The sequence below is a fragment of the Arachis ipaensis genome, chromosome B7 (assembly GCF_059453495.1).
Source record: "Arachis ipaensis isolate K30076 ecotype BB chromosome B7, ASM5945349v1, whole genome shotgun sequence".
Classification (NCBI taxonomy): domain Eukaryota; kingdom Viridiplantae; phylum Streptophyta; class Magnoliopsida; order Fabales; family Fabaceae; genus Arachis; species Arachis ipaensis.
Genome location: NC_142442.1, coordinates 8,242,755 through 8,257,410, shown reverse-complemented (window position 1 = coordinate 8,257,410; position 14,656 = coordinate 8,242,755). Strand labels below are relative to the sequence as shown.

At 30.9% G+C, this 14,656-nt stretch overlaps 1 protein-coding gene across 7 annotated transcripts; it reads left to right on the top strand.

Moving 5' to 3' along the window:
- The first annotated feature begins 5,219 nt into the window (after positions 1–5,219).
- Positions 5,220–11,144, top strand: LOC107608832 (uncharacterized). Of its 7 annotated transcripts, none has more exons than XM_088494202.1 (7): positions 5,220–5,600; positions 6,750–6,966; positions 7,062–7,095; positions 7,176–7,466; positions 8,252–9,145; positions 9,884–9,997; positions 10,828–11,144. In XM_088494202.1, exons 5-7 carry the CDS (start codon positions 8,304–8,306, stop codon positions 10,853–10,855), a joined length of 984 nt encoding a protein of 327 aa, XP_088350328.1. In that variant the 5' UTR covers positions 5,220–5,600; positions 6,750–6,966; positions 7,062–7,095; positions 7,176–7,466; positions 8,252–8,303; the 3' UTR covers positions 10,856–11,144. The 7 variants fall into 7 exon arrangements, with proteins under 7 accessions (XP_088350328.1, XP_088350327.1, XP_088350329.1 ...); XM_088494201.1 differs by having other exon boundaries at positions 5,241–5,600; positions 6,745–6,966; positions 10,859–11,144; XM_088494203.1 differs by having other exon boundaries at positions 5,255–5,600; positions 6,745–6,966.
- The last annotated feature ends 3,512 nt before the right edge of the window (positions 11,145–14,656 follow it).

Here is a 14,656-nt window from a genome sequence, read left to right as displayed (position 1 = left end):
TGCTGTTCTTCATGAATTAATGCAAGTACTATTGTTTCTCTTTCAATTCACGCTTACTTCTTCTCCAAGATATACTCTCGTACTTAATTCAGTTAAGTCAGAATGAAGGGGTGACCTATGACAATCACCCACTATCTTCGTTACTCGCTTAGCTAAGATCCGTGTGCCTGACAATCACAAGCGGTCTACATGATGTTCAACGTAGTCATTGGACGACAGCCAGAGTATAATCTCATGGGTCTCTGATCCACGGATTTGACTTGCCTCTCCTGACAACAGAGCATTCGAATCCGTAAGATTAGAACTTTCGTGGTACAGGCTAGAACCAATTGGCAACATTCCTGAGATATGAAAAGTCTAAACCTTGTCTGTGGTATTCCGAGTAGGATCTGGGATGGGATGACTGTGACGAGCTTCAAACTCACGAATGTTGGGCGTAGTGACAGTGTGCAAAAGGATAGAGAGATCCTATTATGACACAAGTGAGAACCGACAGATGATTAGCCGTGCGGTAGCTGTGCCTGGTATTTTTCATCCGAGACGAGAGATCCGACAGTTGATTAGCCGTACAGAAACCGTACCTGGACCATTTTCACTGAGAGGACGGATGGTAGCCATTGACAACGTTGATCCACCAACATACAGCTTGCCATGGAAGGGAGCACGCATGATTGGATGAAGACAATAGGAAAGCAGAGGTTCAGAAGCAACAAAGCATCTCCAAACGCTTATCTGAAATTTCCACCAATGAATTACATAAGTATCTTTATTTTAATTTACGTTTTATTTATCTTTCAATTATCAAAACTCATAACCAATTGAATCCGCCTGACTAAGATTTACAAGATGACCATAGCTTTCTTCAAGCCAACAATCTCCGTGAGATCGACCCTTACTCGCGTAAGGTTTTATTACTTGGATGACCCAGTACACTTGCTGGTTAGTTGTACCGGAGTTGTGAAAAGTGTGATCATAATTCCGTGCACCAGCGACCAATTTTCTAGATCAGCAACATAATAAGCGTAAAAGTGTATCAAGCAATTAAACCTGCAAGAGAATCCAAGCATGCAGCTGTTACAAGGCACCCTTCCAAGTTTAGTAAGGAAAGCTTTTGCAACCCTGAAATGAACCAGGACATCATCGAAAATTAATGAAGCATAAATAATTATGAAATACTGAAACTCAAGAATTCTGTTCAAACAGGCAAGCTGAGATGCTAGTATTGTATATCGGTACTGTTTATAATTCAAACTGTAACATGTCTACTGACTAACATAAGCAATATCAACTACAGAAATTACAAGGACAAATGGAAAAACAAAGAGACTTTTCCAAGAATGATTTATACAACTGAAGTCTACATCAAAGAAATGAAGCCCAAGGAAGATTGGATATATAACTGAAATTTTTCCACAGAAAAGACAAACTAATTGGTTGATAGCTGCATTCAGAATTATAACCATATATTCACATAAAAAACAGAAAACAAAGAAAAATCCATGGAAGAAGATGAAAATGCTAGGTTGAACCTATAAAATAAAAAATCCTGATTGTTCTGAAACACCACAAAAATACAAGGAAACGGAAAGTACCTTTTAGAAAGTTGATGCTAAAATTAGTGACTTTACTCCAAGAAATCTCAAGACCCTCCAAACACGCCAACTCTAGAAGCAAATTGAATAAAATACATTGTTCTGTTAATCATTGAACCATGTGTTGACTAAGACAACAATGACTATACTTCCATATGTACACATCACACTGACAATTATACAGTAGTTAAGCACAATTGCAATGTGTTCTTTCTTAGAGAAATAAAAGTATTCACACACTTGAACTCATTAGCCTTCAGGAGCAAAGGTTTTGGTATCTTCAATGCCATACAAGATAACCATAAAACAGACCCTGGTTTATCTAATTTCTAAACCAGCCGACCTTGTAACCATTGAAACAGCACCACTAATTACTGATATTAGAGAAATTCTTAAATATTTTGGCAGCACCGCACCCGACCAGTAAAAGCATAACATACGGCAGACAACATGGTTACATACCATCAGATTAAATTCATAATATTATATTTAAAATGTTTAAACATGATTTGGATCTCAGAAGTGTTAATCTTTCTAACTACCTATCCTAAACATCGTAGTTTCTAGCCATTGAGATCAAGGTTCTCGCACCCTAAACATGACAAAACCTTATTGATCTTAGAATCTAGATCAATTATGTGAACCTACTTATTTAAAAAAATGTGACCAGCCATAAGTAACTAATTCAACTGAGTTAGCATTTCGATCAAACCAGTTTTGCTCAGCTTTCACCTAAAATAGCAAAGAGAAATAGAATTTGAAAACACAATTATCCATATCCACTCAGCACAATTATCCATATCCACTCGTTGTTTTGTTGACTTTTAATTCCACTTTCTACTTTTAATTCTACAATAGGGTTATTGACTTATTGGCCATAGACCGGGACAATAACCCTATGAAATAAAGGCAGAAAAATTCTACAATAGTTTCAATCAACCAAAACAGCAAAGACAAAAAGAAAAGCTGGTTTCACACATCTTACCAAACTTTATAGAAAACAACTAAAATGCTTCACATTAAAGATAAAAGACCAAGATGAACTGCAACATGTCTACTCACACACTAACCCATTATAAAACCTTAAACACCAAGCAAAATTCCAAGCCAAACACCACAAACAACATAAATCAAGCTCACCAAAAAAAAAAGAATTTTTTTTCAAAATAATAATAATAATAATTTAAAGGGCTAGTTAATTACTTCAAGTCATTGTCATGGAATAATTGACAAAATCCAGTTTTAAAATTAAAGCAAACAGCAAAAAATGCCACTCAGAGAAAACATAGCAGCTCAGAGAATCACAGAGAAAGTTACAAACTTTGGTGAATTAACACACACCCGAAATACTGAAAACAAAATAAAATAAAGATTGAGGATCAAACCTGAAAAGGGTCACAAGACAGGGTTTGAGTGACTGTATGAAGAAGAGCAAGCTTAGTGTTGCAACGGTTTCATGGAGCAAAATTAAAGAGCGATGACAGAAGCAGCAGAGAGGAAAGTGTGTGTAAAAGTGAAGTGAGTGAGTGAAAACACAGAAACAGGGAAACAAAGACATTAACTACATAAGAAGATGAGTGAGAAGAAATGCAAAATTTAGAAATATATTATTATTATTATTATTATTATTATTATTATTATTATTATTATTATTATTATTATTATTATGAAGTCATGAAATAAAAATAAAAATAAAAATAAAAATAAAAAATAAGTGAAACATAGACGAGGACAAGAATCTAGCCCTTAAAATTGGCCAAATCCCTTAAACATATTTAGTACTATGATAGTGACTTCACTAGTTTTTTAAGGCACAAAAAATAACATTAGTTCTGTGCCATTAAAGAAATATTAAACCAAATAAAAGATTGATAATGACAATCAACAAAGAATTAAATAGCAAGTATTTCCTTCTTTTATCGCTGTCTTAGTTCCTTAAAACTCTCTGGTTTGCTCATCAATTTTACAGTGATAAACTAAAAGTCATTAAGAGAGATAAAAATATGTTTAGTCAAGAAGGTAAAAACAATACATATTTAAGCTAGATAAGTAACAAGAATCAAATTTTTTGTAACATTACATGCATATTTAAACCAAATGCCTATTTCTGCTATTGACTACTAGGAAAGAGTTAAAACAGTACTATTAATTTGGTTTCAACTTTCAATAGGCATGCAGCTTTTCAATTTTTTTCTGAGTTTTATAAAAATGATTTGTAGCATGCTCTATGAATTATAATTAGCCAAACTTCAAAGATTTAGAGTTGTATTACTAATTATGATATAAATGAAACACTTGTATATGAAATAACATCAAATAGCGTGCTATGGTGAATCATAATAGATGCAGTGAAAAATCAAGAATAAAAAATCAAAGAACAGAATCAACTCAAGTACAGAACAGAAAAAAATAGAAGCATTAAAAAATCATAACAAAAATCAAGAATCAAGAATAGCAACCAAGAGAATACTAGAGAACTGCAGAAAATATGCCAACCAAGAATCAAGAAATTTAAAAATCATAACTAAAATCAAGTACTAAAATACTTAGGAACAAACCAGAATTAACTCAAGAACAGAACAGAAAAATAAATAGAAGCAGTGAAAAATCAGACAAAAAAAAAATCAAGAACCAACCTGAGTCAAAAGCTCCATTCTTGATGATGCAGATAGAGAGTGGCAGAGTGCAGGGAGGAGTGGAGGAAGACACGGTGGCTACCAGAAAGGGAGAGGTGTTGGACGACGACGGCTGGATGGGGCTCGACGATGGAGGGCGAAGGGGCTCGATGATGGAGGACGAATGGGCATTCAAAGAACTTCCATAGAGGAGAAAGACGCAGCCTTTGCCCAGTTGAGTGGTTTAGCCTTCCTTCTCTTTTATGTTCTTTAAATTCCGTGGCTAGCTAGCTACTGAGATCAATGCAGTCAATTATTGCTAGGATTTTGCCGTTTTGGTGTGCTTCAGAGGGGAGGGGGCACGAATGATATTAGGAGAAGATGTAGAACAAATTGATTTTTTATTTTTTTTTATATGTTTTGCTTTGCTTTAGAGGAGGACACTAATGATTAGGAGAATTGGAGAAGATGAAGAAAGATTAATTTTTGGTTTTTTTTTAATATGTTTTTGTTTTGTTATTTAAATTATTTGAAACTATAAAATTAGGATTAATTGAATTCTAAAATTTGATTAATTTACAAGAGTATTTTTGTCTAATCAAATAAAGTAAAGATGTTTAAGACTTTTTATAAAATTAAATAAAAAATATTTTTTTTATTTAATTAAATGGGTATATTAGTAAAAATGATGATATAATATATATTTAAAAAAAAAATTAAATGCTTATGTGAAAAAAAAAATGTCACATGATTTATTATTATTTGTCCATATTTTAAACGTATCGATACTTATAAATTTATCATCGTACCGTAGCAATCACCAACAATTTAACATTTTCTTTCTTTTCAATTTTTTTTAATTTTTATTTTATGAAGTAATTAATATTTTGATTGGGTCAAAAAATTAAAAGTAAAATAATTATATAAATTTTAAAATTTGAAAACTCTGATATTTTGGGGCTTTGAAAGCAAGGAAATAAGGGGTGGGCCCCAGCAACAACGTTTTCTTCTTGTGCTTTCTTATTCCTTCTTCATAATCTCATTGACATTTTACACTCTGTCAGCTTTTTCCTTCTTCTTGTTGTTATTATTCTTTTTATTTTCTTCTTTCTTTTCTGTGTTCATTCATTGAACCTCTTTCAACAATTCTTCTATTCTTCGGATATCGCCTTTCTGATGCTTACCCATTTTAGTTTCCTCCGAAAAGTTTCGAACTTTTTATAGTTGGGCTGGTTTTGTGCAACTCTTCGTACACCGAATTCTTTGCTTATTTGAGAAAACAGTGGACTTTTTTTTTTTCCTTTTCCTGAAGAGGGTTTTTACCCGTTTTGCTTGGGAGCTGAGATTGATTTGGGGTCACATCCATGTATTTGTTCTTGGTTTTGCTTTGACGGTAAGGTCTACATTTCTTGTCATTTTTTCTTCTTTTTGTAAATTTCAAGTTATGGTTTATTGTTTTAAACCTTTATTGGAGCTGAAAATGGCACTTTTCTGGATGAATATTGGTCTAAGATGGAAAGATGTTGAAGGTCTTATTTGATTTTCTACCTGGAAAACTGAAGACTTGATTGGGTGCTTCATCTGATTTTTGTGGATCAGTTTTGTGCGGGTTTATCAATTTATTTTTTCTTTCTTTGTTAATGTATAATTTCTGGAATTTCTTTCCCCTCTTCGTTCAGCTCTGATCCATGTCAAGAGCTGTTGAGAGTGTTTGCTGTTTCATAGTTCTAATTCAAAATCACGGATTCTGAATTCTGATGTTGCCTGCATGACAGAATGTGCATCTGAAGTCACTTTTCCACTTTGGTTTTGGCCTTTTTGTTACATAATACTTGAATCTGCAGTTGTAGCACTTGGTCTAATATTTGATTTAGTCCTGTTATTTGTACTCATTCTTTTGATCTTGTATCTCTTGTTGGATTTTTGTTTGGAGATTGACAACCCCCAAGAAATTACCCATTGGTGGAGACTAAGTTTTCTGTTCCCCTAGCTTTGTTTGATTCAACTTGATGCAGATTTGTTCTGTATCTTTTCTATATCTGTTGCATCAATCTACTAAATAATACCAAATAAAAGCCTTTTCATTTTGTTTGGAGCTCCTCTTGATTGAATGTTTCTTTTGTGTTTGGTCTATGAAAGGTATCATATTATATTTCTTGTATCCCCTTCTCTCGTTGTAAAAATGTTGTTAAACCTTGAAAAAGCACAGCACTGGTAGCACTTGTTATTTTTGTATTCTATGAAAGAATTAGCATGATAAAGCAATTGTTTGATTCTATTATTATTCTTGATTAATGAGCATCTGTGTTTTACTATTTCATTCTTTATACGAACTCTTTTATGCCGACATTTTAATAGATAGTATTTGATAAGTATTAAATTACTCAGAAGGGAAGCAAACTGGAATTGAACTTAGGACATTTTAATGAAATAGGAATAGATGAATTTTATTGGTTCTTTTCATGAATTAGTTGAATGAAGGATATTTAGTATTGAAAGTAATTCAATACTAAGACATAGTTTATTTCTTGTGTCAGAGCAGGAATCAAGCTTTTCGCTTTATTATTGAATGTGTAGTATGTGCCATTATTGTGGTGCTGGTTTGATGGGATCAAATGTGGATGAGAAGAAACAGGATGATGAGAGTAGTTTGAAGTTGAATAGTAAAGTTCCCACAAAGCTAGAGCGCGAAAATATGAAATTGAATGGTACAAGTCCTTTTGCGACTCCACACATTAGTCCAACTTCATCCTTGTCAAGTAAATTTCTATGCTGCTGTCTTTATTTTTTTGAATCTTATATTTCCAAGAGATATTTGTGTAACCCAGTCTTTCTTCAATATGTGATCTTTCAGGTGATTTTTCTGTTGATATGAACTCATTCGACAGGTATAAAAAGTGCACACAGTGGTGTGAGTATAATGCTTAACTTAACTATTCTCAAACACTTATTTTGTTTTTTCTATTAGGATGAGTCGAATGGGGAATTGCAAAAAGGGATGGAAAACAATTCCCAAGAAAGCAGTAATGACAATGAGGACGCATCCTCTGCTGAAGAGATGGAATATTCTCTTCCTAATGATGAAGATGAAGATGAAGACGAGGATAACTGGGGTGATCCAGTTCCAAGGATGAAGTAAGTGGATGCAATAGGTTCAAAGAGGAAAAACAGAGAGCAATGGAAGAAGTAATGAATGGAAAATTCAACGCACTTGTGGGCCAGCTTCTTAAATCTGTTGGAGTTCCCTCTTCTGATGAAGGTGATAAGAGTTGGGTGGAAAATTCAAGGCAGGATTTAAATTAAAAAAAATATTTTTTTCATAATAATAAATAACACAATCAGAAATTCCATTACTAAAAAAAATCAATCCGCTTCTGTTTTTAAAATATTTTTAAAAAAGTCTCTAATATTTAATTTATTTTTGATGTTTTAATTATATTTTAAATATATTTTTTATTAATTTTTTAATAACAAACTATTAGTCACTATTATTTATTTTAATCCTGATCTTAAATTAAAAATTCCAATGAACCTATGAATTTTTCAATTTAGAATAAAAATTACGGTTAAAATTAAAAAAAAGGTTAAAAGTGAAAAAAAATATACTATTAAAAGAGTAACAAAAGAGTAGTTATTGTTGGGAATCAAATCCTAACAGTTATTTTTATTTTTTCCCTCTACATTTACACCACTTTCCATATACAATGAGTTTAAAGTTTAAACGGTTGGATTAATGATACATGGTTATTTAAAATAAAAGTTTAGTCTATTTAAACAAATTTTGTCGAGTCAACTCTTTTGTTTTTAATTTTTAATTTTGAAAACCAGTTTGTTTATAAATACTCTGTTTCTTTTATTGTTTATAGATAACTTTCAGAATCTTCATTATGTCGGTCCATCCATCCTAGAATAGGATTTGGAAAATAAAATAGAATTCAAAAATGAAACAGGATTTGAAAACGAAAACTTTCTATTTTTTCCATAATCTAATTTAAAGTGACACACTCTATCCGAAGCTTATATAAATGCTATATCTAAAAATAGGAAACCAAGCAAGAAGCTAATAAGAAGAAGAAGAAGAAGCAAGAAGCCAAGAATGAGTGAAGAGGAACTAGGTACTTTCTCAATGATGGATCCTTTGGATATGATAGATCCTTGGGATATGATAGACTTGGATGCGGATAGAAGGAATATGGTAGAGCAGTGTGCCATTGACGTGGGTGGCAATCAACCACCTCAGCTACAGCCTCCGCCTCAGTCTCAGCCCCAGCCCAAGCCGCAGCCGGATGTAGGGGAGATTACAGTAGCTCAGTTTTTCAGTGACACGTGTGGTTATCAACCACATCAGTCTCACCCTCAGTTCGATATGGTTGTTGCTGAGTGTTTGCCAGAAGCTCAGCCTCAGCCTCAGCCTCAGCCTCAGCCTCAGCCTCAGCCTCAGCCTCAGCAGTTTCTCACTGACATGTGTGGTTATCAACCACCTTGGTCTCAGCCTCAGCCTCAGCCTCAGTCCCACCCTCATCCTCAGCAGTTTCAGCAGTTTCTTGCTGACGTGTGTGGTTATCAACGACCTGAGTCTCAGCTTCAGCTCCAACCTATGCAACCTCAGGTCTGGACTTGGGAGGAGAACAAAGCCTTTGAGTCAGTTATTGCCAATTGTTTTCAGTATGCTCAACACAACATCGCTGCTCGTCTCCCTGGAAAGACCCCGGCGCAACTGCAAGAACGCTTCAAGAAGCTGATGAAGGACATCAATGTCATCCATAACGGTTATACTGCAAACACTCCTCTGAATGCTGCTGCATCTGAGAACATGACTATGACAATGGCTGCTCCTGCCACCACATTGGAACACAACCCTGTCTCCATCCCCATCATCAATGCAACAACAACAACCCCACCACCACCGCCTTATAACACTGATCATCATCATCACGGGTATGTACTCTACATATTTTTATTCTCTTTTTGTTTCTTTATTTATTTTTAGCCGATACATATTTTCATTCTCTCCTCCTCTTTCTTTCTTTTTTTCTTTTTAATTACTTATTCTATATTTCTTTTTTCTTACAAGTTTTAGGATAATTTACTTTAATAAACCAATTCTAATATAAAAGGCTACGTGAAAGTCCCAAATTGCATTTTATATAAATCGAATCGATAAAATTTGATTTAAGCTATTACGCACTAAATCGGATTCGAATTACATACATGCATGAATCAGCTACTAAAGACACGATTTCGTACCAGCTGACCACACTCATGGTAAAATGGTTTTGATAAATCGAATCCCATATCTTCGATTTACATGCAACATGGTTTTTTAAATTTTTAATACTTTTGAATTTTTATTATTATAAATTTTTGGTATATTTTGTACTCCTTGTTTTAGATATTTTTGATATTCTTATACTATTAATATTCATATTTTTAGTAAAAATATTATATATATATATAAAAAATTAAATACAAAATAATCTTATATCAAGAAAAGAAAAAATTAAACTGACAAATTTTGGGTACTTGTTAGTCAAATTATTTTATCGTTAAATAATTTGCAAGGTGTTAATAAATGACACAACATTTGTATCGTTCTTTTTTGGAAGAGAAAAAAAAAATATTGTTTATATGAAATTCATTGATTATCAAATATTTTGTTTATTTCTATCATGGCAGGGCGGAGCTAGTCGCGGCCGCAGCACCAATGGAGGCAGCAACAAGGGAACAAAACCAATCTGTCAACACCAACAATACAAAGAAATATTCTCGGTGGACTGAAGATGAGCATAGGTATTTATTATTATTATATGTTTCTTTTTTCCTCTTATTTATTTATTTATTTGTTTATCTATTATCTAGTTGAATATTGGTGTTTACACAAAAGAAGAAAGTGAAGCAACTAGTATTAGCATATAGGAGCACTTCTCCTGTTTTAGATATATCTCTACCTTGTTGTACATTGTCTACAATATATAAGTCTAACATTCCTCTTTTGTAAGACCGACTCTGCTTCACTTCATTGCTTTCTTCTTAATCCAAGCTTTCATATTAACTTGTGCATCAATAACTAGCAATTTGAAAGAGCTCTAAAGTAATTGCAAATGAGGCAATTGCAAATGAGGCATAGTTTTGTTGATTGCTAAATTTGTTTTGTTTTGACAATGGTTGAGTGGTTGACATAATAACATTTCTGGTTGGATTGAAAACCAAAAAAGAAAAAAATTGTTACTAATTAAATAGTTTATGTTTTTGTTTAAAAATTTTTTGTGTAAAATTTGTTAATACTTATTTCAAAAATCATGTTTTGGTAGATTATTTGTTAGAGGATATCAAGCAGAAGGTACAAATTGGTCAAGAATTTCAAAATATTATGTCAAAACAAAAACTTATCATCAAATTACCAGTCATGCTCAGAAATATTTTATACATAAAAAGGGATTAGCTAGAGGAGAAAAGTTAAGAAAAAGCATTTATGATGTAATTTGATCATTGTAAGTCATTTCTTTACTCTCAATTAGTTAATCTAATTCAATTTCTACTATTATAAAAAATATTGAATTGGCTATTTTAAACTCTATTATCCATGATAGTTACACTATTTTAATTGTTTTCCAATGTAGGAATTGTACCCTAATCCAAAGTTTTTAATAGATGGAGGATTTGCTTAAAGGAGGAAGAACATGTAAATGTACTAAAGATTTTTATTTAAGTTGAAAAATGAAAATATAGGAACAATGAGGTAGGAATACAAGACTTGTCTGTAAACAGGAACATTCTAGATATAATTGTAATTTATAATTTTTCTTATTAATAATATTTGATTCCTAGCTCTCCAGCCTTGATGGCAATGCCGAAGGGGACGGTGAGCTAGTTTCTATCCAGAGTCTCGATGGCTACGCCGAAAGGGCTTTGGATGGGGGATGTATCTTTTCAAAAAGTTATTAGTTTAAAATATATTAATTATAAGAACTTTTTGAAAGCATTTGATCCATAGAAACTAGTTACAAAATATTTTTATGTAATTTTTATACTATTATTAATGATTACTTTTTCATATTTTATTTGGTTGCCATTGGAAAGAGTTGAGAGTTAGTATAAAAAGAGCTTGACACAAATTAGATTATAAACGAAGGATTTGACACTAATTAACTTGTTAAGTATTTATACAATTAGTGAATTACTGTAATGTATTTACATGGTGTCACTAATAAAATTTTGTTTTATAAATGTTATTATTGCTTTTTTTCATGAATCAAAATAGTTTGTAATCATATTTTTGTTCTTACTTATCGTGAACTCTTGAATCATATGTAACCATGACAGCCTTAAATAGAAAAATGAAAGCAAGATGTAATAGAATGATCTCTTGCTCATAGAAGAAGAAAATGATTTTCATTCCACAAAAGAGAAAAGAAAAGACATTCATAGCACAAAAGTTATACTACTAGGTCACCCGGGCATTTGCATGGCCTTAATCATATTATTTTCTATTAAATTCAATCCTAATAGTTGTAAATGAAGCGGATAGAATGACTAAATTAGTGTTATGATTGATAATAATAATAATAAATATTTGCTTCATAAGGGTAGTCCTATATTAGGATACAAACCTTCTTTCAAAGCATTTGTTGAATCAAAAACCATATCTTTAATTAAAAAAAAAAAAACACACACACACACACAAAATATCCCTTTTAAAATAAAAGTAGATTTTGTAGTTGACTTTATAAGACAATAACTTGTACATTTTATTTCTATGTGAATTAAAAAATAATTTAATAAATCAATTTTAAGATAAAATTAATATAAATTCTAACCAAAAGGTTTTATCTTTTTAGTTTAATTTATTATGATTATCTTATCATATCTTTATTTTTTGTTGCATGTTTGTACCATTTAAAGATAAGAATTTTTATATATATACATACCACAAGAAAATTTATAATTTGCAACTATTTATCTTCTTTTTCTTCTGTCTCCTTCTTTAACAATACAAGTGACTCAGTTTTTTCTACATCTTTTTTTTTTAAACTATGGAATGCAATCAATGCATGGAGAATCAAGAAAATAGTGAAAATTATTTACCACAACTTCCTAGGTGATACGAAGAATTTTATAAATCATTCTATTAGAACAAGTTGATACTTTTTATGATGATGTGTCTCATGAACTAATCTTTACAAGTGAAAAGTTATTTGAAGATAATCAATATCCAATACTAGACGACTTTTATATTCCTCAAAGTATTACTGAATTTTTTCATTTATATCCACTGTATGCAAAAGCTTTTTTACCTTATTATATGTTTCAAGAACTATTTTCGAAAAGAATTTCATCAAAAGAGCTTAGTAATGTTCCTAATGATCCATCAACCAATGTTACTCCAAATAATAAAGTTTATACAATGCATAATTTATTTTATTATTTTTCACATAATCTGATCTATTTATTTTATTTTATTTTAAATCTCCCGAATTTCTTTCTTAAAATGCAATTTTTGTTTTATTAATAATTGAAATATTCATATTGAAACAAGCGGTGATGAACAAGTTAAAAGATACCAGCTTGGCCTAGTGGAACTTGAATTTCATAATTGCTTAGCTTGCTTTTTAGTTAAAAATTGTTTTTCTATTAGTGATAATAAATACGATTTTTTTAATGCAAAAATTAAAAAAAAAAGAAGTAAATTAATGGGCAAATTACTTAAATAAAATAAATGATAACTAAAATTATCTATATACAACTTTTATAAAAAAGTTACTCATATACACTTATTTTTTATAATTCTATGTAAACCGCTGTAGGGTGTAGTTGTTTCCGAAGAAGGTAAAGCAAGCATGAACTGCTCGAGGCAGCAGTTAATGTGTCTCTTTTGTATTGTTCTGGGCTTTTGGTTATATAAAATTTGTTTTGGTTTTTTATCTATCTTTAGTTTGGGTAAGCCAAGAACTAATCCATTGCAATATTCAATGAACTAACAACTAGACCAACCTAAATTAATTTGTGACATGAATTAAAATTAAGTTGTTTTATTGAATTTTTTTATAATTGACCTACTATTTTAAATAAAAATAAATGAGTACGAACTCGAATCCAAATAGTAAAAATTGTTATTCCACCTTCAATCCTTCATTTTACAGTCAAGTGTATGTATAATTATTAATTAGGGATGGTTTTAATATTTTTAGTCTAAATAAATAAATATATTATCCAATTCAATAGATAGATTTTTTTTATTTTTATTTTTTTTAACCCTCTTAATGTGCTTCTAGTTTTTTCACATTATTTATGAGATTGAGGATGAAAAAAAAAATTTAGTAATCAATAATAAAATAAAAAAAATTAATTTAATCTACAAAATAAATTATTTTATCTCTATATTATTTATTTAGTTTGTACTTTTTTTATTTTTTATTTAATTTAATTGTTAGGATTAATTTTTTTAATCCATATAGAAGATAAGAATTTTATTAATAGCATTGTCATATTTTTTAAGACTTTTTATTATAAAAAAAATTAATTAAACAACTTCATTTTAAGAGTTATTCTACGTGTATACTAAAATCAGCGACCAGTATAAAATGTTGGAATACAAATACACATTTTTTTTTACCAAAAATAGGAGACTCAAACCCGCAATCTCTTAATTGAGTATAGGGAGATTATGTCATTTGAGCTATAACTCATTGGCGAATACAAATACACATTGAAAATAAATTAAATCACACATGTATTTATACACAAATACAGGAAATGGATCCTCTCCAGTTTTTTTAATACTTGACAGAATACAGTGTGATCTCTCACCTTTGATTCTATAAGTGGAACTAGAAATAAATAAAAAAGAGAATAATGAATGGTTAGATTAAACACTGGACACCATCCAGTTTTTTTTCAATGGAGAGGATCTACTCCTCACAAATACATTAGTGGCTGATTTTAGTGTACCAATAACATTTTTGTAATTTTTAATTCATATCACAAATTAATTAAGTTAGATTGATTTAGTTGTTAGTTCATTAGTCATGGCGATGAATTATTTCTTGGTTTACTCGAATGAAAGATATAGTGAAAAACCAAAACAAATTCTATATACCTACAACAATACAAAAGTGTATGAAACTACTCTATTTTGTAGTGATTTCTAATAATTCAATCTTTCCATCTCCATCCCAATACCTCAAAATAAACGCTGGAATACTTTCACTAACATAGAAAGCTCAAAATAAACGCTAATGTTCGAGAAATATTTTCACTACCATAGAAAACTCCTTGTTTTAACACATGTACTTGAATCAAACTTTAGTTAGAAAGCTCAAAATAAACGCTAATGTCCTAGAAATACTTTCACTACCATAGAAAACTCCTTGTTTTAACACATGTACTTGAATCAAACTTTAGTTTGTGTAACTGAGAATTACTATAATGTTTGATTTTGTGTATGTTTGA

Bases quoted from the DNA above. Each gene is read 5' to 3' on its own strand.
- LOC107608832 (XM_016310573.3), top strand. From the start codon at position 8,304: ATGAGTGAAGAGGAACTAGGTACTTTCTCAATGATGGATCCTTTGGAT. The intron at 9,146-9,883 runs GTATGTACTCTA...CTATCATGGCAG, and splicing joins ACTGATCATCATCATCACGG to GGCGGAGCTAGTCGCGGCCG. The intron at 9,998-10,518 runs GTATTTATTATT...ATGTTTTGGTAG, and splicing joins TGGACTGAAGATGAGCATAG to ATTATTTGTTAGAGGATATC.